General features: G+C 38.0%; 1 protein-coding gene across 3 annotated transcripts in view; it reads left to right on the top strand.

The window, feature by feature from the left end:
* Positions 1 to 25,271, top strand: part of NKAIN2 (sodium/potassium transporting ATPase interacting 2) — a 533,834-nt gene that overhangs the window by 492,370 nt on the left and 16,193 nt on the right. For 2 of the 3 annotated variants that reach the window (XM_039325476.1, XM_039325485.1), the window contains exons 5-6: positions 10,127 to 10,187; positions 20,831 to 20,887. In XM_039325476.1, coding sequence (XP_039181410.1) covers positions 10,127 to 10,187; positions 20,831 to 20,887 — 118 coding nt within the window. The remainder of the gene's footprint in view (positions 1 to 10,126; positions 10,188 to 20,830; positions 20,888 to 25,271) is intronic. The other variant, XM_039325494.1, reaches the window with a different exon arrangement.

The following is a 25,271-nucleotide window of genomic DNA, read 5'->3' as shown; positions in this document are numbered from 1 at the left end:
TGTCACTTGGTCAAAGAATGCAATAAGAGTTGTCTGGCATGATCTATTTTTGACAAACCCATGGTGGCTTTTAGTAATGACTTTGTTTGCCTCTAGGTGTTGGTTGATTCGTTGTTTGATTATCTTTTCCAGGATCTTCCCAGGTATTGAGGTCAGGCTGATAGGTCTGTAATTTCCTGGATCCATTTTTTTTCCTTTTTTGAGGATGGGAACTACATCAGCTCTTTTCCAGTCCTCTGGTAGTTCCCTGTGTTCCAGGATCTTTGAAAAATATAGTTCAGTGGCTCCGATATCACATCTGCCAGTTCCTTGAGAACTCTGGGGTGTAATCCATCTGGTCCTGGCGATTTGAACTCATCTAGGCTGGACAGGTGCTCACTAACGATTTTCTTGCCTATCTTAACTTGTGTTTCTGTTTTGTTTTTTGTGGCACTATTTTTGATAGGTTGGTCTGTTTTTTCCCTTTGTGTAAAGACAGATGCAAAAAATGAGTTAAATAGTTCTGCTTCTCCCTGTTGCTTGTCACCTTCTTGCCACTTCCACCCACTAATGGACCAATCATTTCCTTCACTTTTTTCTTGTTTTTTACATGTTGAAAGAAGCTTTTTTTGTTATTTTTGACTTTGGTCGCAAGCCTCAGTTCATTTTGAGCCTTGGCTTTCTTCACTTCATCTTTGCAGGCTCGGGCTATTTGCTGATATTCTGACTTAGTTATGTTCCCCTCTTTCCACTTTCTATACTTGTCCTTTTTATCTTTCAATTTGTCAGAGAGTTCTTTATGCAGCCATGCTGGTTTCTTTTGAGAGCTGTTATTTTTCCTCTTTGTTGGTATTGTGCTAGACTGTGCTTTTATTATCTCATTTTTCAAAATTTCCCAAGCTTCTTGAGTTGTTTTCCCCTGAGGATTCTCATCCATGGAATCCTTCCCAAGCACTCTCTAAGTTTATTGAAATTAGCTCTCTTGAAGTCCAAGACTCTAGTTTGACTGTGTTCTATTGGTTGTGCTTCTATAATGTTGAATTCTAATATTGCATGATCACTTCCTCCCAGGGTTCCTATGGCTCCAACACCGTCTATCATTCATTTAATATTAGCTGCTGCCTATTAAAATAAGTATAGTAAAATGAAATGGTACAATTCTAAAGCAGGAAAATTCTACCTTACCATTGGGACATACTGTACTATGTTCAAATGATCTCCTGTGTAAAATATTATCTGAAAATAAAACCATAGCATTTTTCCAAATGACTCCCAATGTAGTATTCATTTCTTTTCATGATTCTGTGGTTTGTGATTCTAGAGCTATACACATAATCTTAAGATCCTGACAATTTTACATGTACATAAGAAATTAGGATGGGGAAGAGAGATTGCCCATCAACTCACTTTGATGGCCTGCGAAAGGCCCAGATTTAGCCTGCAGGACTGTCCCAGAGATGGCAAGGAACTGGCCCCCACTGCCTTGACCCTGGCCCACCCCAACCCGGCTGGGCGCCCCCCGGCACATACAAAGGAAATGATGAGCACAGTGCATAGCAGCAGCTGCAACTCATTTGCCTCACCCTGCCCTACCTCTCCTGGCCTTGCCAGCCATACCCCGCTTTGCTGGGCCTCCCCTCTTCTCATCCACTTCTGCTTTGCCAAGCCACATCTCACCACTCCTGGCCCCACTTTGCTGGGCCTCGCCTCTCCTTGCTTGGGCCATGGAGTTCTGTCAGACTCATGCCCCAGGGCTCAGGGTGCAGCCATCCTTGATGGGATGGCTCATACATTGCTGGCCACTGGCAGTTCCAGGCTGTGGCTTTGCATGTGGCATGAATGCCATGTTCCCCTTTCCAGCTCTACCATGTGGTGGAGAGGGCGACCGGGAGCCAGCCCCTGCTGACGCTCGGCTTATGCCACTATGCGCTCCCATCTCCCTGTCTTTCGTCCCACAGGCCGGGTCCCAATCACCAGGCAGCATGGAGGAAGGGAGGAAGGAAGGAAAGAAGGAAGGAAGGAAAAGGAAGAATATGGGAATGAGAAAGAGGGAGGGAGGGAAATGGAAAGGAAGGGAAGGAAGGAAGGAGATGGGAAAGAGAAAGAGGGAGGCAAGGAAGGAGGAAGGGAAGAAAACAGGAAGGAAGGAGATGGGAATGAGAAAGGGAGGCAAGGAGGTAGGGAAACAGGAAGGAAGAGAAGGAAGGAGATGGGAATGAGAAAGAAGGAGGCAGGGAAGGAAGGAGGGTAGGGATGGAGGAAGGGAGGAGGAAGGAGAAAAAAGGAGGGAGGGAGGGACAGAGAGAAATTGGAATGAGAGGGAGGAAGGGTCTGAGAGAAATCCTGCCTTAGCACTTGGCCACTAGCAGCCCTGCTGCCCTTTCGCCATCCTCTTGCTCCCTCCTCCAGGCCTATCCTAGAGGTCTCCCATCCTATCGCTAAGGATACTTTGGTTACAAAGCTGGGTCTCCTTGCATGGTGAGGTAGTGGGCCTCCCTCTGACCCACCCACTTTGCCCTCCTGCACTAACCATGAGCAATCTGGCCAAGGAGAGCGAGCACAGCAGCAGCAGCCTTGAGGAGGAGGAAAGCGCAGCTGGGCACCGCCTTGGGGAAGTGGGGCTGTGCTAGGTTGGGCTGTGGGGTCCCGGTGCCGCAGGAGCTCAAGAACTGGGCTGGGTGATTGACCTCCACTACCCAGGACTCCGGGCAGCCCACCATCATTCATCCCCCCCCCGCATGGCCTGAGTGGGATGGTGAGGCTCCTCCAGTGGACCATGCCCTGGTGCTTGCCCCAGTCCCACCTCCCTCCACCTGAGACCCTCAGATACACTTTATTCCTGCCCAGTCCCTCACAGGCACCCCTGACGTAAGTGATGTCGAGCTGGCCACACCCACCCATTAGGCTACACCCATCCCAGCCAGTAGGCCATCCAATAATGGCCATACCCACCTGCCCCCCCTAGGGCAACCACAATGCTGATGTGGCCCTCAATGAAATTGATTTTGACACCCTGAGCTAAACCATTTAGTACAGCTTTCAACTTTCCATTATGAGAACTGTCATTTTTGTTTCCTTCTCTATTATTCTGCCCAACTTGCTCTAAATCATGTATATCCAGCTCATGGGATGCATGTGGCCCTGGACAGCTAGTAATCTGGCCCCACAAGATAAAGGAAGTTTGTTATTTATATACATTAACTATATTATATAATTTATATGCGATTCAAAACATTCCCTCTTCATTCAGTGAAGCTACAGCAAGCCAAAAGATTGGGTACTCCTGTTCTAAATGATCCGCTGATCCTGGGGGTGGGGGGTGGGGAAGAAAATCCAAGTGATAAGTTTCTGAAGTTAGCATGGATTTTTTTCTGACTTTGTTTTAAATCAGTAAATTAAGAGCTTTTAATAGCCTAATCAAGACTGGTTCAAAACATTGGAAGAGACAGGCTTAAAAAAAAAAAAACAAGACTTTTATTAGAAATTCTTCAACTACATCTTAAAATAGGAACAAGCAATTGTTTGAAAGCAGACACAGGAGAGCATTAGAACTATATAAATAATTATTATTTTGTCAGCAGGTTATAAATCTTGAGACAGAGACAAAGACCGGCTACTTATTTAGAGAGCAGCAAGATTTGAAGAGTTTGCTTGCCTTGTAATTAGTCAAAAATGTTTAGAGACAAGAAAGCCAGCTTCAAAATAAGTACATAGGTTAAGTCAGTCTGAAAATCAAGCCAAATGTTTGATCACAGGGCCAAAAGGCACTACTTGGAACAGGGTATTAGAGGCACAGAAATATAGAAGGAGGAATGTAGTTTCCAATTAGAGTGAATATCTGAAATTCACTGTTATGTAGGCAGTTCCTGGCAGTGCTTAATCAAAGAAATTAATGTCACTTTCCCTCAAAATTCTGGTCATCAGAATCAGCTGCCAACTGGGCTGAATCAGACCTATCACTCTCAAGTTACTAACAGCCTGTTGCCTCTTGAATTTCAGGCCAAGAGCTCATTAAGATATTTACTTCAGCCTCCAAAACAATGGATCCAGAGGAGTCCATAAGTGATGCCCAAAAATATTTTTAAAAAATGGAGAGAAAGGTCCTCACTAACCTTTGTAGGTTTAATAAGAGTAAACAGCACACCATCATTCATAGTTATTTAGATCAAAGCCATATCTACCAAATAAATTTAGAATTAACATCTATACACTTTCAGTCATTCTGAGGCCTTACAAAGAGCCATCGTTGGCTTGAGATGACACCATTTTCCAAGGTATCAGAGCACTTTGTGTCTTAGCCCGTAGCTACTTCTTTTGAAAGTACATCATCTGCTGCCAGTTTGGGCGAGTTTCCCAATGTACCTTTTCAGTGGCCACCATCTGCTAAACATCTTAATAATGAAAAATATGTTCGTAATTAGCATGGTATTAAAGGACCTTAGTAAAAGTTAAATTAGACAAATGGGCTACTTTGCCAGAAGCATGCCATTGCATTTCATGCCTCAAAACTGATTTCATGCCAGTCCTTTGTAATATTAACATAGACAGCAGATGGATAACTAGTACATTTTCTCCACCTATGTGCATGCTCATAAAATTCAAATGGCACATACTTTAGGTAAGGCAAGATTTTATTAAATTTTTATTTAAACTCTTTGGGCAGTTTACAGTAAAATACACCCAAACATATAATTTCAGTAAAAACATATGCAATAAAATCAAACAAAATACAAAGTGAAAACACTATGCAAATTAAGCAGTAGCAAAGTGATAATTCAAAACCTAAAACAATACAAATTAAAATACAGTTCGAAGGCATTTAAAATCTCAGGAAATTTGATGCTGAAATTATTCTAATCTGGGCATCAGTCAGGTCTCTCAGGTAGGAAATTCCATAAATGGAGTATCACCACAAAAAAGTTCTCTCTTCTGTAGAGTCCCAACCTACCTCCTTTGGTGGAAGCACTGGGAGAAAGGTCTCATTAGAAGATCTTAAAGTAGGTACTGGGAGAAGGTAACCTGGTCCTAAGCAATTTAATGCTTTAAAAATCAAAATAATGGCTTCAAACTGGATGTGGATATGGATTTACAGCCAGCGTAGATGAGTGAAATACTGACTTAATATATAAATAGTGGCCCATTCTAATGAGCAGTCTAGCTGCTCTATTTTGAATTAACTAAAGTTTCTGGACCACTTCAGCTCCAGATACACTGCATTCCAATAATCTAGCCAGCAAATCATAAGAATTATTAAGTATTGTGAAATTGTCTCTGCCCAGATAAGTTTGCAGCTGGTAAATCAGCTTAAGTAATGGTGGTGACAAATGTTCCATGCCACAGAATCTATCTGGGCCTTTAATGATGGTGGTGGATCTAGGAGCCTCTTTAAACTGCTCCTTTAGGGCAAGTGGGGACCATTGCAGGACAGCCATCCACAGACACAAAGTATCTATGTGTTATCTATATTAAATCTTTTTTTATTGGCTCTCATGCAATCCTTGATCCTGCCCATGCACTGGTTCAAAACACCAACTAGTTCTCCTGTGTTAGATGAAAGGAAAGGTATGTCTTATGTCATTTGCATATCAATGACATCTCTGCTCACATGCCAAAATGATCTCTCCCAGCTCTTTCATGTAGATGTTAAAAAGCATGGGGGATTAAATGGAGCCCTGAGGGACAACATAATGAAACAGGCTTGAAGCAGAATAGTAATCCTTCAGCACCACCTTCTGGAAACATCCAAATATATACTCTGTGAAAGACATTTGATACCAGCCGAATTGTTTAATGACAGAACAGAAGATTAAATTTACAGATCTCTCCAAGACTAAGGTTAGCTAGGGAGCTACCAGGAAATAAAAGGAAAGTAGGTTGGACTGAGAAATTAAGAAGAATAGCAGAAGGCAGTTTTAAAAATGAATGAGTCTGTGTAATCCCAGGAATCAAGGATATCAAAAAGAAAAAAAATTGCTTTCTTCATGAGATATGACAATATCTACTACAGCAGTGGTTCTCAACCTGTGGGTCGGGACCCCATTTGGGGTCGAACAACCATTTCACGGGGGTCGCCAAACAACACAGTCCGCCATTTTTTCCCCCTTTTCCTTAGCTGTGCTACTCCCTTTTATTCTATTGGCTTTTGAAAGCCAATAGAATAGACTTCTTGAATAGAGTCTAATTCTATTGGCTTTCAAAAGCCAATAGGAATTGTCCAGGCTGTCTCTGCCCTGCTGAGCCTGCTAAAAGTCCCATTCTGCAAACGGTGCTGCACCAGTTGAGTAGTCCTCGACTTACGACCGGTTGGGGGTCGCGACATTAAAAAGGTTGAGAACCACTGTACTACAATTTCTCCTAATCCTTTTGATTCCTGTAGTTCTTTACTATTGTAGTTCAATTTAAACAACTCTTGAATAATATCACATTTTTTAATCTATGTATATTTATATAGATAGAAATTAAGAGTTGTACTGAATTTCAATTTTGCTGAAATTCTTACAGAATGCAGTGTGTTCTGTAACTTCTGTTAGATATAATTAAAATAATTCCTCCAAGTATTCAGCAGAATCCCTCAAATTTTTCAACCAATTTACCTCAGGGATTTCTTCCACCCACTTCCTCTGCGCATCTGCCCTAATTTGCTGTTCTTCCCAATGGTTAGCTTAAAGAAAGAGCAGAAATATGCAAACATTTTCTCCCTAGTGGCCCAAAGGTCAGAAAGTGTATAGCTGGGCAGGCCAGCCACTGGACACCCATCATCAGCTGGGAAATTGCGATAAAAGAGATGGTTCAGTGAACAGTTATAATTGGCTCCATTCAGAGGCCTGCTTGACAAGCTGTGCTAAAGCACAGCAGAGAGTCTTTGTGTGCTAGTTTGGAACTCCTGCTCTGCAGAGCTCAGCTGGTGACCTATGAAGAAATATTTTTTCCTACCATCCGCTGTTAAAATGATCAGCCAAATCTAGTCATTCTGATGCATGAGTGAAGCTTCAAATGAGCAGGCATAAGATTCTTCTTGATCTTAAGGGAAGCTCAAAATACTTGCCTTTTTTGTTTTTGAGAAACCTTCTCAGCATTAAAGGATTTAAAAAAAAAAAAAACCTCCTGATTCTCTAATGTTCCTTTGAACATTCAAGACTCTGGTGCTTTGAGCTATTGTCAATATGGACCCCTCATGATGGAAGCTTAATAAATATTACCTGTTTCTACTACAAAGAAATAGGTGTGCCTGAAATCACATAATTTCCTAGGCTATGAATTCTGGTCTCTGTGAACACCGAACACTGAAAGAAGGATCAGTAGAATCTTTTGGTTGTGAGGAACAACATTTTCTTGATAATATATAAAGCAAAACTTTATAGTCAAGCTTTTGCTGACGGTCTCACCATCACTTCCTCCCTTTCATTTACTTCAGGGATGGGGAACGGTGGCCCTTTTATGACTTGTGGACTTCAACTCCCTGAATTCTTAACTGTCTCGGAAATTCACAGTCCACAAGTCATAAAGGGGCCATAGTTCTCCATCTCTGATTTACGTGAAAATACTGTAATGGCAAATAAAGTCTGGGAACATTGCATTTTTTCCTTGTACATATGCTTCTCTTTGTCCTGAATGCCAGTTTCCAAAATATGCCATTAAATTCTTGTGTCTTTCCAGCAGAAGTCCAAAACTGATTCCAATAATGATGAAGTATTGGAGGAAGAGTGCAGACTTAATGTATATCATTTGGGGGGGGGAAGTGTTAAAGGCATGACTTTGGTTGCCAAGTGTACTGTGATAAACTAATACAGAAATATAATCATCTCACTCTTAGATCATCAAATAAGAAATAATGGAGCAGATTTTTTTTTTTTAAAAAAATACAATCTTTAAAAATATTTTAGACATTTTCAATCCGTGGCCCATGGTCTGCATGCAATTCTGGACAGGTAGTAATGTGGTCCCATAATATATAAAATTATATTAAATATATAAAAATAATATAGAAATATATAAAAAATAAAGGAAGTTTGTTATTTATCTATATTAAATATGTTGTATATTTTATATGCAGTCCAAGACAATTCCTCTTCATTCAGTGTGGCCCAGGAAAGCCAAAAGGTTGGATACTCCATGATTTAAGCTATAGGGCTAATATAGGCTAATATAGGCTAGCTAATCCTGTTGGTGACCTCAGCATGTCCATAGGAGTAATTTCACATAATACTGCCCATATAGTATTACATTTAACCATTGTGTTTCCCTTTAAAACCAGGACAAATGCAACTATGTAATCAGAATAGTTCCAAGACTGAGCACGTTCATGATTCTGTCAACTTTCTGGTCTTTGCATACATAATATTCCTCCACCCACCCAACCTTTAAGTTTAATGCCATAGATCCAGTGGTGGGATTCAGCCAGTTCGCACCACTTTGGCAGAACCGGTAGCTAATTTTTGTTGCCCAGGCCTAGAAAGGACTTCTGGAAGCGGCATCCACACAGAGAACTGGTTGTTCACATATTTGAATTCCACCACTGCATAGATCCATGGATTCCTATAGAAAAGTCACTAGATCAGTGTTTTTCAAATTTGGCCACTTTAAGATGTGTGGATGTAAACTCCCAGCATGCTGTCGAGGGAATTCTAGAAGTTGAAGGTCACACATCTTGAAGTTGCCAATTTTGAAAAACACTGCCCTAGATTATTACTGCAGCTTCTACACTGGAGAGTTACTAAGTAGAGCAGGGTAACCTTGTAGTTGCCATGTCAAGCGACACTTATTTACATTTTGTACAATATCAATAAAATGGATTTTACTGGGGATTTTTTGCTGACCACTAGACAAATGACAACTACAACATCAGTTACTTAATTTTCGTATTTTTTAAAAAAATAGTTTATGGCCTTGGAACTGCTGGAGTTGAACAGCTCTGTTAACAGCTAGTTTGAAGGCAGGAATGGTGAACACTGCTACTTTCTGCACGTTCTAGTGTAAAAAAAAAAGATGTCTCACAGGGAAGCATTCTGAATATTACATAGATTTTTTTAAGGTAAACAGACCTATAGATTTATTTAAAGTGGGCTGCGAATTCTAGTGGAACAGAAGATTAGTAATCTGAAAATATCTCTTTCACTTCTTGTTTGAATAATTTTTGTGGAGTTCTTGGTGCTCTCTGTGCTTGGTTGATTATTTGCAGACATTTCATTACCTGTCTAGGTAAGATCTTCAGCACACTGACGATGCAGTGCAGAGCACTGAAGATGTTACCTAATCAGATAATGAAACATCTGAAAACAAACAATCAAGCTCAGAGAGCATCAAGAATGCCACACTTCAACCCTGACATATATATTATTCTCTTCTATTGGTACTAGATTTTTGTTGTATTTATAAGCAAAGGTCTCTTTAAAGCCACTTTCTTTTTCTCTTCTGGAATGCACATCTAGATGGATTGTTGAAATGAGAGGGAGCGAAAAGTGTTTCATTCACTCCTTTTCCTTAGATTTATTGGCTATCTTATAACTTGTAAGAGTGTTGTAGGAAACACACCAGGAATTTTGCTTGTGTGGCAAGCTTTCAATGAAACAGCTACAAGCATTCTTATATGCCAATTATTTATTTATTTATTTATTATGTATTATATTTATTTATAATATAACAATTTATTATTATATTAAAAGAACTGTGGTGGCGCAGTGGTTAGAATGCAGTATTGCAGGCTAATTCTGCTGACTGCTGGCTGCCAGTAGTTTGGCAGTTCAAGTCTCACCGCCTCAAGGTTGACTCAGCCTTCTATCCTTCCAAGGTCAGAAAAATGAGGACCCAGATTGCTAGGGGCAATATTCTGACTTTATAAACCGCTTAGACAGGTCAGTAAAACACTGTATATAAGTCTAAGTGCAATTGCTATTGCTATTTATTTCTAAGTGAATAAATTAAGAAAAAAAATCCACCACTGCAGTAGACCCAGACAACCATTACAGATTGACCTACCTGTGCCAATTATTATTGCTAGAAATGTATCATTATTTTAAATACAGCATTTGCCATTTTTGTAACAAAATGGGGGGAGGGGCAAAGATAGCATTTGTCTTGTAGAAACAGCCCATTGCCAAGCCTACTAACCATTTTGTTGCACATCTAATATTGTCCCATTTTGTTTAAGCTGGCAGGATTCATCTACGCCTGTTATGTTGTGAAATGTATCACCGAAGAAGAGGACAGCTGTAAGTACTAAAGGTTTATTACGTGCGAGTTGAAATCATTTTTATATCACCCATCTCGCTCATCCATTCCACTCTAATGCCATTCTGAATACTTTGTCATGCTATAAAAGATAGGAATAAGTTAAGATGTAGAAGCTTGCCTAACATATGAGCTCCAAAAAAGCTCCCAAGTGTTTGAAGCCAATGGAGAGAAGGGTAAAATGCAGCTGTACGAAATAATTACTTTGTTCTGAAATGGAGCTGCACAAATTCTCTCCCTCCAAACATTCTTCATTAGTACAGCTTGTTTTGTTTCTCACTATGACTGATAACTACAACCTTACTAATGCTTTATCCTATATGTAAATCTCTTGTAACTGACTATGGGATTTGTGGTGGCATTTGGCAAGGATAGATACAATTTCACGGCAAAAAGATGAAATAGAAGAGAATCTGCTACTATTAAAAAAGGGTGCAGTAATATATATGGCTTTCTCTTGATTTAACACACCTGTGTGAATCATGATGCAGTTCAGAATTCAGAGATAGCAAGGTCTGATTTGGATTTGAGTTCCTAAGGGGCTTCCATTTAATCAATTCAGGATTTGTGATTCAAGTTGATAAAAGATTCAACAAGATATTAATGTGAAAACATAAAAATGCCGACAATTGTTCCTGTTTCTTCTTCTTCTTCTTCTTCTTCTTCTTCTTCTTCTTCTTCTTCTTCTTCTTCTTCTTCTTCTTCTTCTTCTTCTTCTTCTTCTTCTTCTTCTTCTTCTTCTTCTTCTTCTTCTTCTTCTTCTTCTTCTTCTTCAGAATAGGATGGTATGTTCTGGGCTATTTGTACAATAATTTACACAAATTGCTAGCCTTTTGTAAGTCACTGAAAATCAGGGCCCTGATAGTATGGGTGAGCCCAATATAAGATTAATTTGAGTGTTTATGAGTATTCTCTGCTGCTATCCTATGCTTTTCCTGTTTTGTTTAATTTTTTTCAATTCTCTTTGTTCTTATTATTTTTACTCTGATTTAATTATTAGTCTTCCAGAGACATATATATACAAGATGGGTGGTCATGTAAATTTATTAATTAAATGAATAATGCTCTGAAGAGAGTGTTGTCACAATGGTGTATGATATAAAGATTTAGTCTGCATTGTCTACAGTTTTTCAGCAATGGCTATGCAGTCTTAGATTCATTCATGCAATGAAGACTTAATGCAATGCAAGATAGATATAGTGAAGTATCAGAAGGGAGGCAAAAGGATTGTATATTTATTGGGGTAGGTAGAATCAAAGGGAAATGAAAGATGAACCTGAAAGAATTGAAGAATGACAATTTAGATGTAGGACACAAGACTAGGTGGAGTGAGAGATTAAAAAAAGATAAAGGTCAAGGTAAACAGAGATTTGGGGAAAGACAAGAAAAATGTTGTTAAAGAAGAACAGCAGAATAATTGGAAAATCTCCCTCCCCTTCTTTCTTTCCTTCCTTCCTGCTCTCCCTCCCTCCTATGTTCTTAAAGAAATTATGTCAGAAGAGAGAGACACAAACAGCAAGGCAACACACTTCTCAATGCTTTGACAGGTAGGGATTGTGGAGGTAATAAAACTAATGAGGTACTGACTTGTATCAGCCAACCTCTCACACCAGCCAGCTCCCAGTTCCTTTGGTTTTCTCCACCTATGGAAGGAAAGTTTCCACAACCTTTGAGTCTCTGCAAAGCCCGAAAGACCATTGACTCTCTCTGAAATCACTTAAAGACACTACCTTGTTTCTGTACCTTGAATAACCTTGGAGATTTTTGAATAGAATCACCCTTTAAAGCTGCACACAATCCCAATAGTCACCCCTCTTCCTTGGATTCCTTGGGTTTATTATGTCATCATTTGTAACTTCCATTCTACCTTCTGCACTGTACATCAGAGACATGGACAAACATTACAAGTTCAAATATTGTAGAAACACATATTGCTACATACATAAAATATAAATTAGAAGTACACTTTCTCTTAACAATTTACTTGCAGTTTTCTTGTCACATCTGTGCAACCTGACAAAATGTTTCTGAAGGTAGAAATACATATTATGTCTAAGAGATCTAGAAAGCAAAAGTTCTGTGTTTGAGAAATACATTAGCAAGTGTAGGTGAACATTCCAAAAATGTTCACCTACATTTGCTAGCGTACTTCTCAAATTCTGCTACGACATCCTTTTAAGTCCTGGGTGGCGCAATGGTTAGAATGCAGCATTGCAGGCAAACTCTGCCAACTGCCTGAAATTCGATCCTGAAGGGGTTCAGGGTTGACTCCATTTCATCCTTCTGTAATTGGTAAAAATGAGACTCAGATTGTTGGGGGCAATATGCTGACATTGTAAACCACCCAGAGAATGCACAATGGGGTAGTATACAAGTCTAGGGGCTATTGCTATTGCTAGGTTATGTTGAGGACAATATAATAATGTCCACAGTGCAAATAAATAGACTTAAAATGCTATTGGGAGATGGAGAAGGATTAGAATTGACAAGTGACTATTTTTCAGCTCCAGTCTGTGTTGAACATGACATCTACTTCTGCCCTGAAGATAGAAATGTCGTTGTTTTTTAATATTTCAGTAACCATGTGCATAATTTAGCATTCTGGAGTCTCTTAGATTTCACCAGAAGAAGAAAATTAAGTTCTAACTGTGGCTGGATTGGATCTCATCTTATTTGGCAAAAATATTTCCCAGTTTTCTTTCATAAAAGAAAATCCATGAAATCTGGAATCAGGATGCATGAATACTTCAAACCTTTTTCTTCTTTCATAATTGACATATATTCCAGAGTTATTGAATTTATTATTCAGTATAAGTACAGTATAAGATGTTTTAATGATCCAAGAATGTTCCAGTGTGAGCAGAAGATAAATTTATTTTATGCTTTGTTTTTATAGACCTTAGGCATATACTAATTATCACTCTCCATAAGGGATATATTCCAATAAACCATATGATCAAGAAAAAGATTTCCTTAGGTACATGTTCAGTATCCTCATTGGTGCCCTAAGAATGTTGTAAATAGGCCTGGAGCTTAGGATATCTTCATTTCCCTGTAAAATGAACAGCTGTAGCAAGTTTTATTAGCAAGGAGAGATAAAAATCTCTGTTAGGTTGGACACCTGGTAACTTCATGGACATCTCTTTGTATTTTCTTGATATATAAGTGATTTGCATTGCTGCCTTTAGTGGCTCCCCTTCCACAACTTCCTAGTTCAGCCTTCAGAGATGTCTTAATAGCCTGCTATGTGTATCTTAAGATTGAGTATCAGCCACAGTCAGCTAAGAAAAGAAGAAACAAAAATTAGTTATAGTCTCCAATAATATACAGCATCATTTTACATTCTGCATCATACTGTGTAGCAGCTGAATGAAATTATATTTGGAAGGTATTGTAAATTAGACAGATTCATATTCTAAATCAGTAAGTCCCCAATATAGTTAAAATATTCTGGCACTAAAATAATCATTTTATTATTTTAGATAAACTGTCCAGAATATTCTTGGGATCTATTCAGTGAAATCTGGAATTCTTGGAAAAGTTGTTACATATGTCAAGGCATTAAGAATATCAATTAATGGAAGTTTTTAGGACTTCTTCAGGGAAAGTAGATGCGGAAAATGAATTAAGGTGTAAAATAGAATGTAAACCTAAAAATTAAATTCTTTAGAAAAAAAAACTCTATGACACAGGGAGGAAATCTCCCTATCAGTGACCTATTTTTCGGTCACTTATACCATAAACCAATTGTATTATACTGTCACAGTAGCAGTTTAAAGCAACTAAAATGTCAACATTTATCTTTCATGATGGAATATCTTATCCACACATTATAGTTATTTTTGGAACTCTTATTAGAGCTACATTTTCTTAAAATTGCACAGTAATTTTATTACTTTGAAATATTCATTTAATCAGTTTAAACTCTGGTGCAATTTGATTCCTCTAATGCAAGCTTTATGTCAACTTCCCCAACAATTGTTTTTTTTTTTTAAAAAAATCATTAAATATTTAGTTATTTCATAAAAAGCTCTAGAGAATCATCAATCATCAATAAAACACCAGCCTGCTGGAATTTGTAGGTTACACGAAATGAAAAGAACAGACTTTCTGTTTCTAAAACTGCTTTCCCTTTTGGCACTACTATGCCCTAATAAAAAAGGAGTGCTGTAGACACAGTGAATTTTTTAAAAATACAGTCGTGTTATCTAAAATAGCCCTTCCCAACTATATGGCCTTCATATTGTTGTACTGCAATATCCGTAACCCCTATCAAGAATAGCAAAATATTACTTTTTTGTGTGCAGATTGTTGTTTTTTTACTCCTGGTGACCAGTCTTTGCAATTTTCTTGGCCAGAAGAAAATTACAAACCATTTTTTTGGGGGGGGGGGAAGTGGTTTACTCTTGCCTGCTTCTTAGGACTGAGAGAGAATGGCTGGCCCAAGGTCATCCAGCTGGCTTTGTGGCTAAGATAGATGATCTCCGGTTTTCTAACTTGGTGACTTCATCACCACATCTTGAACTTTAATATATTTGGAGATGAAGACATGGTGGAGGCTTGTCTGAAGAATTTTAAAAGAGCTTTTCCTGGTTTCATTTTAGGATAAATGTTGTTTCCCGAAGAGAATTATTTAGATAAAGGGTATTATTTTTAAACAATTTAGTACAGAGCTTTTGTGGTATAATATTTTCTTTTGTGGTTCATATCACTTAGTTTCCACATTTCTTTCTCTTATTCTGTTTATAGGGCAACACAGGAAACTAATTAATGTCACATTAAAGTTAGCAAGCATGATCGGTGTTGTGATGATATCTATTCTCTATATAAATAAACCTGAATTTTTTTGAGGAATACCTAGCTAACATGACTTTGCACATCATCCTAGAAGTAAGTTTCATTAAGTTCAGTGAGCCTTATTTCCAGATTAATGTGTATATAATTTCCATCCCCTGAAAATATATATAGAGCAGCATTTCCTTCTAAGAAAATTTACAGAATCAGGCTACAGGCTACAATACTAAAATTGCAATCCTAATATGGCTTGCGTCATTTAACACTGTGGGATTAAATTATTTTAACTCTTTTCCACAAAGCATTAACCATGTTATCTCATATCATGTTATTATTTTTACATTCATTTTTATTATATGGCCAAGTACATTTTCATTTATATTAGTAATTTCTTTCTGAAGATATTATAGATACATAAACACCAGTACCCTTTAATGGAAGTGAGGCAGCTAAAGACTTGTTGCTTCATAAAGATTGGCGTTGCTCACAGTCATTTTGGGGTATATTGAGGATACTTTGCAATCTGGCTAGACTGGCATTTTATATTCCATGCTTTCAATTTGTGCTTATGAGTAGTTATGAGCATTTTAGTTCTTATTATTGGAGATTAAAAATGTTACAATTTTCTCTATTAAGCATTATAATTTGACATACAATTGGTATTTTATCAAATCTTAAATTGCCATTTAAATTCCCAGGCAATCTCTCTGCTCAGTGCAAGAATCCAGATAAAGCCTTTACAACTAATAAGTATTCATTCTCTGCTTGAACACAGGCAGGGAAGGAGAGCCCTTGATATGGCTTCAGTATTGAACTGTTCTTACTATTATGTTGATCTTCTGAAGGTTCCTTCAGAAGGTAAACAGCATTGAAAATCCAAGCCAGGCATCAATTCATCTAGCTAGCTAAAGAGAAATTCAAAAATTGCTCATATATGTATGGGTTTCTTTAAAGTTTAGTAAGTCTTTAATGAGAAACCTGAGAAAAATCAATTAACAGAACAATCTTAATCATACATAATATAGAAACTGAAAATAAACAATTGTGAAATACTCGTCTTTTAGAACTCTGAGAAGGAGAGAAAAAAACACACTATCAGAAAATAGAGAAATACTGTGATCATGAAAGAATCTTGGACCGAAGACATTTTTTTTTCAATCAGAAATTGTGTTAGCAATGACACGTATTTGCACCCAGCATATAAAAAGTGCCAGTGGGTGTAGGATAATGAAGACATAGTCCCAATACAAACATTGATCACCATGCATACAGTACAAAATGATGACAAACATCTCACTACATCATCTTCCAGTAGTTCAGTCAACTGTAATTCTGTTAGGCCAGCCCCCAGATATCCATATAGATCAGGGGTCTTCAAACTTGGCCCCTTTATGACTTGTGGATTTCAACTCCCAGAATTCCACAGCGAGGCACACTGGCTGAGGAATTCTGGGAGTTGAAGTCCACAAGTCATAAAAGGGCCAAGTTTGAAGACCCCTGATATAGATAAACTTCAAATCCTGACTGCCTCTTTAGTCAAAAGTTCAGGACCATCAAAGGGCAGGAAAATTTATTTACTAAACAGAAAATCACACCCCCACAAAAACTGGTAGGTAACCTACTATAAAATGGGAGCAAGTTCCACATTCACTTGCCCTGATGATGTTACCTGGTTGGGTAATAAAATGTCTCCAAGACAGAGCACTTCACAGTTCAGTTCTGAGCTACATATATTCTACTGGAATGAAGTTTATTTTGACAAGCAATTGAGCAGAAAACAAATATTGTATGCATGCAGCAAAGCTGATTGGAAGTGTTTCATGAAGTCTTTAAACTGCTCTTCAACAAATATGAGGCAGCTTTTTTGAGTATGAAAGAAACCAGAAACAATGAGTTTGGATGCTAGTTAAGAGTAGAAATCAAACATTGCAAAAGATAAATATGTGTGTGGAACCAACTATGCACACATTTGGTGTTTAGGAGCTTTCAAATTAATACAGTTGCTGAGAAATTGAATAATACATAAAAGCACTGAACCAAGACCTGTTGAAATTGACAATAACTTTTCACCAAATATTTCAGATTCTCAAATCAGTGCAAGTAGCTGACACAGTCATCACCTAATAACATTTACTTAAGTATACCAACCATTTTTTTTAATTTGCATTGTCCTTGGTTATGTCAAATAAAGAAAAAATCTGTAGATGTCACATAAAAAAAATCTCTTAATCCCACCCACCTGGACAATATTTGTCCAGTTTCCCACCTTCCCTTTTGGTAAAAAGGTGATTGCTTGGCAGTTTCAGAGGATCCTGCATAAAATGGATTATCTTGATCCCTTCCAGTCAGGATTCAGGCCTAGTTATGGAACAGAAACAACATTGATTGCACTCATTGATGATCTCTGGTGAAAGCAGGATAGAGGTAGTACAATCTTTCTTGCTCTTCTTGATCTCTCAGCAGCCTTGATACCATCAACCCTGGTATGTTTTTAGCCAGCTACAGGGTATGGGGCTGGGCAGTGCAGTCTTGTGCTAGTTTGGCTCCTTTCTCCAAAGTTGGTCCCAATCAGTGTTGATAGATAGTGAGAGATCCAGCCTACAGCCACTCCTTTGAGGTATGCCACAGGGCTCAGTACTCTCTCTACTCCTGTTTAACATCTACGGCTGGGTGAGATCATCTGTCAGTACATGGATGATAATCAACTCTATATCTCCACCCTAGTGACCCAAGTAATGTTGTCACTGCCCTCTCATGGTACCTGGAGACAGTAGGGGTCTAGATGGGGGGATAATAGGCTTCTACTGAACCCTGGCAAGATTAAATGACTTTGGATGCATGGAGCTTTGAGATCTGGGCCTGCATTACTACAGACAGAATTGGTCACAACTTGGGGGTTCTCCTGGAGAGCAGGTGGCAGTCATGACAAGGACAGCCTTTGCACAACTCCATGTTGGGTGCCAGTTGTGACCTTTCCTGGATCAGAAATCTCCGCACTCAGTCTCCTCATGCCTGAATTATTGCAACGCACTCTACCATGGGGCTGCCCTTGAAGATTATGCAGAAGCTACAGCTGGCACAGAATGCCGTGGCAGAAGCAGTTCTTAGAGCCCCTAGCTTGACCTAAGATACAGCTATCTGATTTGTTGTGCAAGGCCCATGAACTTCAGAACTTTTCCACAACTTCAAGGCAGCAAAAAAGGCTGAGAATGGGAATATTTTTCAAAGAAAGACCTTGTTGGAGTGGCTTCAGACACAGACATTTTGAAAGGGAAATGAGTAATTTGGCATGAGATGATGTTCAAAGAAAAATTATCCCTCTAGGCATAGCAATGTATGGCATAATAACTTTGTGAATCTCAGACATTGTGTATGTACAAATGGCACTTAACCCCAAACCTTTGTGCTCATCATTTTATATGACTTGAACTGTAAGGGCAGAACTTATGTTGTACTAGATATATGTGGGCAATCGGCTCAAGATACTGTCTTTAATACAAAGTTGACATGGAAAGCTGCCTTTCTCAGAAAGTTAGCTGTGGCTTAAACCCTCCCATTCCAGCCATTTTCCATAGTTTCCTTCAGCTCATTTTTTTTATTTAAAAGCAAACTATACTGAATTATTCAGTTATGCATTAAAATATTGTCCTGTTTGTTTACCAGAGATGCAGTTAACAGTTCAGCTAATTATGGATGACGACACCAGTACAGCATACAACAATGATGTGAATTATCTGTGTTTAAGAAACTTCCCAACAATGAACAAAAAGTCAGAAATGTTTATGGAGTTAGCAACAGTTTTCCCATTACGCTCTGAATGGTATCAAGCCCAGATTGGAGTATCATAAGAAGTTTAACAGTTTGGGCCTTGTAGAGGCAGAACAAAATCATTATAATGTTATCACAAATAGAAGCAGATACAGAGATAGAAATTGGCTAGCTGTATCTGCAAGTAATCTAAACTGAAAGGATAGCTAGTAAAATCAACTACTAAGGCTGGTTTAAATTAAAGCAAGTAATTAGGCTGAAGACAAAAGCAGAGGTGGCTTTTTATAAATGCAATTAATTTAAAGATTAATTTCCTTGGGTGCTAAAGTCTTATTTAAAACATTTACCAGGAAAGAAAATTAGGATGTTACTATCAAGATGCATGGAGTGCTTTTGGGAATTCAGTCCTATTATCAGTAAAAAAAAAAAAAAAAATAGGTTAGGCTCAAAATGGAAATTTCAATTCATTTTAGTGGATTATAAATGGCTTTGAGTGGAAGGATTTTGCATATCTTTTGTTTAAAGTTATTAATTGCAACTATTTTGAACAAAAGGTCTGCATTTACATGTGAACAAGTACAACATGAAAAGAAAATTGGCTATGGATTGCTGCCTTCCCAAGTAATGAAGCTGATGTTAAGGAAATTGCTAAGACAATAATTGTGTAATGAAAACAATTAATAAATGGGATTGCACTCTGAAAGTGGTGCTGTCAATTAGTTTCCTATATATTAATTTATCTGTTCCTCTTTCCTCAACATTTATCTGGTCCCTTTATTTCTGAACAATAGTTACTACCTCCTCAAGGAATTGTTGATATAGATCAGGGGTGTCAAACTGCCGGCCTCTGGGCCGGTTGCATCATGCGGAGGCTGCGCCCAGCTCCAGCAATGTGAAAAAAGTCACAATATATTGCGACATGTCACGTGACATGGCTTGTTTCTCACCCGTGATATAAATATAAAGATATAAATACAGGTAGTGACAAAGCTTTAAAGGAAGTAATGTTTCTATTTAGTACAGCGGTTCTCAACCTATGGGTCATGATCGATCGACCATTTTTCGGGGATTGCCAAAGGCGGCAATCCGTCATTTTCTCCCCTCCGGGGGCGGTGCCGGGCATGCGCGCCGTGCACGGGGCCGGCACCGCACATGCACGCCGCGCACGGGGCCGGGGCTGCACATGGGGGCTGCACATGGGGGCGGGGCCATGCATGCGGGCCGCGCATGGGGGGCTGCCCCCATGCACGTCGCGCCGCACATGCACATAATGTTTGTGTGGCGGGTATCGCCGTCACACAAACGTTGAGAACCGCTGATTTAGTATCACATCATTATCCTATGATTCTACTTAATAAATATTCAGTACTGTTTAATAACAACAGTTTAATATTCTACCGAATCATAGTACAATAAAAGGCTTGGCACCACCTGCATTTTATTGATTTTTCCTTAATCTGTTACATAATCTTATTATATAGAAGTGTTATCATCTTTTAAAAACACATATATAGACATGAATCTGGTATAGTTGAACTGACAGTTACAATTAAGATAAGCCACTAGAATCCTTCCTGGAAGAATACACATCACAACCGATATTGGGAAAACAAAAATTTTATATTCTGCCAATCTTTAAATAATAATCTTGAAAGCAGTAATTATAGAAATTGGAAGACTCATTTTTAACCGGCCTAACCTGCCTTCAATTCTGCTGCTATTCCTCTAAATAATTTCTTGAACTGGTTCAGTCAGAATTTTAACCAAAACAAACCATGGTTTGAAATAAGGAAATTATCAGAGTTTATGGACTAGCGGTTAGGAGCACCCTAAAATATATGTATTGGATTAGGGTTGATGCATCTATCCACTGCATGTTGCTTTATTTCTCACACTTTTCATCCACTAGCATTTTGACAACTTAACAGGCTAATACTGTTTAGAAGCTTCTAAAGTAGTATCCAGTGAACCATTTTTTAAAAAAATACATTACCTATTAAAGAAAATCACATCTCTATTTTCTCAAACTCTCACCTGAGTTTTGGCCTGCTAAAATTTACAGCTGAATACCCGGTGATGGGCGGAAGATTGGCCTACTGGCTCCCTGGAGCAAACCAGAGTATGTATTTCTTTATCATTATGAATGTTTTGCTTCGAGTGTCCTTTAAAATAGTTTGTGGGAACTCTTACAAGGTTTTTCCTTTCATTGTTTTTTCTTTCTTTTTCTTTTTTTCTTTCTGTTTTGTTTTTGGGTTTTTTTTGCGGCATGAGTTCAATTCTGAAATCTGCTTTCCTATGACCCTTCAATTTCTTGACATGCATCATAAAACATTCTTCTTCAGAGTGCTTTAAAAGAATTTGTGTTTTGTTGTTTTAGAAACTTTGCCTGTAATTATGTTTATATGAAGGAGTGAATGAATGAATGCATATTTTTTTTTAAAAGCATGTGATAAAATGAATGGCTTGAATTACGGAATGTTTTGCATTGTTTTGCTGCTAAATAAAATCATACAGAAATGTTATAGAAGTAAAAAAAAATGTATGCGAATAAGTTAAATGCTTAGTAAATGGTCTGACATTGAGCAAGAAATAAAATTAGGAAGTTTGATGTCCCCTTGGTTGTTTAATGGATGGATGGATGCATGAATGAATGTATTAGGAACATTTTTTATGATGTTAGAAGGATGTTGATCATAAATATATGTTAAACACAAATGGTGCCATATGTCTGGCTAAATGAATATTAGATAGATTATGTCTTACAATGAGAATTATATATATGAAAATTAATGTTTAAAAACCAAGATAGTTGTGTGCAATAGGGAAAATGAAATGAATTATTATAAGTTATTCATAAATCAAACCAAGTAGATATTTTTGGACCTTCATAGAGTGTTACTAAAGATGGGAAGGTCAGAGAAGAAATTTAAGACATGCAAATAATGGGGGGAAAGTAGTTGGATATACATTATCAGTTACGGGAATGAACATTTATTTAAATTAAATGCTTTCTGCCCACTTTTTTATATCAAAGTGGGAATTGGATGAGTAAGGTCAATACAGTAGGAATAGGATACTCAGAAAGTGTATGTGATAATACAAGAAGAGATAGGGTCAAGAAGGAGTGGGAGTTGAATGAATGTAGGTTGATATAAAAGTAAATTAGTAGGAACAAAGTACCTTTCAGAAAATGAATGAAGATTAAATTATAAACTAAATATAAGGAGAACAATTAATGGGTTGAGAGGAAGAAGAAGACTGAGAGAATCATGATTTGAAAGTCGAGGAAATCCATAAAAACAGAGAAATGCAAAGTTTAAAGAACAAAAAACTATATGTGAAGTAATGAATGGACATTATGGAAGAAAGAATGGTTTGCAAGATATGGAGAACTGCTGTGAATTATGTAGATAATAACTAGATTTAAGTATGTTTTCTTCTTTTGTTTCATGTCTTGAATTTATTTAGCTTGCTATTGCTTGCTTACTTTAGCTTATAAAACATTCCTTACCCTGAAAGGGAATACCACGATATGTGAATGTATTTAGATGTATATAGGATGTTGTTAATCATAGGATGTTTGGCAGTTTAGTTTGATATTTTTAATAATTGTGTGGTGCCACAGTTAATATATTAACTCCAAGAAAACCCTATCTTCAACTACAGAAATTCATTGGGGGCTTTGGGCTAGTCACTGCTCTAAGCCAGATTACTCCATACCTTAAAAGAATGTATCTCAGCCTTGGTGACTTGAGAATGTGTGGATGGTCGGTCAGGGAATTCTGGATCTGAAGTCCCACATCTTCAAGTGGCCAAGATTAAGAACCACTGCCCAACAGTATTGTTATCATGATAAAATGAAGAGAGATTCCTTATATACTCCTTGATCTCTAGATAAAAGCTTAGATCAGGGCTCTTCAAACTGGGAGTTGAAGTACACAAGTCATAAAAGGACCAAGTTTGAAGAGCCTTGGCTTAGATTGAACTGTACTGTATTATATATTATACTACGCTATACTACACCATGCCATACCACACTACACCTCATCACACTACACAGTGTATTGTACTGTATATTATGGACAGTGTGGCTAGAATAATCACATCTTATAATTTAACAAAACCATAACAAATCTTCAGCTAGGCATACTTTTTATTAGAAGCCATTGTGAAAATAAGTCTGTTGGAACCTCATCAAATTTACCCAATCTAAAATGTTATTTCTGCTCTGACTGGATGAATAGCAGCCCTTTCAAACTGTGCTTGGATGATCTCCAATGCATTTTGAACATGTACCAAGAGTTCCTTGGTGAAAGCAGTAATGGTGGACAACCTTTTCCAAAACAACCAATCTGTTCCCTCTGAAATCTAAAAGTTTAAAAGACTTTGTTGCTTTTGCAAACATTTCTTGTGAGTAGGATTCAGTCTAAGCTCTCTCCAAATCCCATATGTATCCCAAGGCATAGCTTACATCCATGAACAATTTCATAGAAAATATTCAGGAGGTCCTGTCCAGCCAAGTTCATAAGAAAAGAATTACCTGAAAGTGGAACATCTGGAATTTGATTGCTGTTGATTCACACTTGCTTTAACTTTTCAGAATACCAATCTTCCTGCTGGAGTTTTCCTCCATTTGTACCACTTTTCTTCCTATATTTCTCTTCAAATAAAATGTCTACAGCAATCTCCACTCACAACTTATTTCATTAGAGATTTATTTCATTGCTTGTGCTGGCTCTAAATGGCACTGATTGGGCATGGCCTGCCTCTTTTTTTTCTTCTCCTTTTTTTCTCTTCTCAGTTTATTTGAAGTATTCAGTCAATTTAAAAATCCTTCAGGCACAGTTTTAGAATGCTTCATATGTAAAATGGAACATTATTATGGAAATGATACTAGAAATATCCTGGTTCAAGTGAAATTTGATTTCAGAGAGAGAAAATATAAATTACATTTCTCAGTGCTCTCTCTGAATTTTATGGAGGAAATATAGATTCTTTTGAATCCTATGAATTCTATATTGTTCCCTGTTCACTGACTTTCAGGTTTTATGATTAAGAGATGGCTATTTTTCTAAACACTTGGGCAATGCTAACACTATTAGCTGACTAAAAACCTAATAGGTGCTGTTTGTGAGCAGATGAATATAAGAGCATTTTGAAGTCCTGGTCTCATGAGACTATAGTACCTTGAATATACTACATCCTTTCTATTAAGTAAACCCAAAGAATATCTAATAGAATGTAGTCAAATGTGCATCCTGGACTTTAGGAAATCCGATTTAAAAAAGTTTAAATATGTATGGATTCAAAGGATATGTAGGATCCCACGAATACAGACATGCAAGAAGAAGGAGGTTCAAGAATAGTAAAAGTGAGTTAAAGCAAACTATTGACAGCATAATAGCAAACAAGTTCAATAACTTTCAAACCTTCCTTAACTTTGATGATTATTTATTGTTTATTTATTAAATTTCTACCCTGCCCTTCTCCGGGCAGTTTACAACACAAATATGAAAGCCAACTGTCTCTATATATATATGATTGTTGTAGCATCCACAGTCACATGCTTTGTCTCCATAAGAGTGGAGTGCCAGGAACAGCTGCACAGAACCGTCAACCATTCAAACTGTCAGGTAGAGCAGAGTTCCCCAACCTTTTCAGCTTGGTGGCCTGGAAGGAAAGGGAGCAGTAGGAAAATGTGTACGCACACGGCCCACACATGTATGCACAAACAGGGTGTGCATGATGGCGCTAGCATGCATACACATGTGCAAGTGGGGTGCATGCACCCATGGCACATGGCTGACATCCGTCCACATGTGCAAATGGACTGCACATGTGCACAAAGAGGCTGCTGGCAACAGTGTGACACTGGTGGCAGTGCTAGCATCCCCGCGCATATGCAAATGGGGCTACTAGTGCCCGCACAGTGATGCTACCGTGAGTGGGGTGGGGCTCACCAACTATTCCTGGGGCCTGGGCCACAGACCATAAGTTGGGGACCTCTGACACATACCACCCATAGGGGTGAGAAAGGAATTTATTTATTTATAAATATATATAAATAAATAAATTTAAGTCCAGAAAGATCTTTTCTAAAACCATAACATTTATACGCTTTCAAAATTCATGAATTAAAAGCAGAGGCTTGCCTGGGTACAATAGCTGGCTGGATATTAACAGGGGATTTGCCAACAGTATTTCACAAATATGAAATGTCACAGAAAGGATGGGGTCTGCATAAATATGTTTGACAGGATGAAACTCCAATAATGGAAGAAATCTTGTTTCCACTTAAAGCTCAAGAACTCTACCTGACATATGCTGATCATTTTACCATAATAACTCACCACAGTGACTCAGAAGAATTGCTTCATTTTGTCTGTCTCTGTGTGTAATTTTGTTGATTTTTAATCATGCAACCTAAGAGGAAGAAGCAGAAAATTCACAGCATCTTGCTCTTCCACTCTGTTCATCTCCTAGTTCTCCATATTATTCTAAAT

This window comes from Crotalus tigris, unplaced genomic scaffold, assembly GCF_016545835.1.
Source record: "Crotalus tigris isolate CLP2741 ecotype Arizona unplaced genomic scaffold, ASM1654583v1 scf7180000017611.44802233496:7321179, whole genome shotgun sequence".
Taxonomy (NCBI): Eukaryota; Metazoa; Chordata; class Lepidosauria; order Squamata; family Viperidae; genus Crotalus; species Crotalus tigris.
Note: the sequence above shows the minus strand (reverse complement) of the source record. Positions and strands in the feature narration are given on the sequence as shown.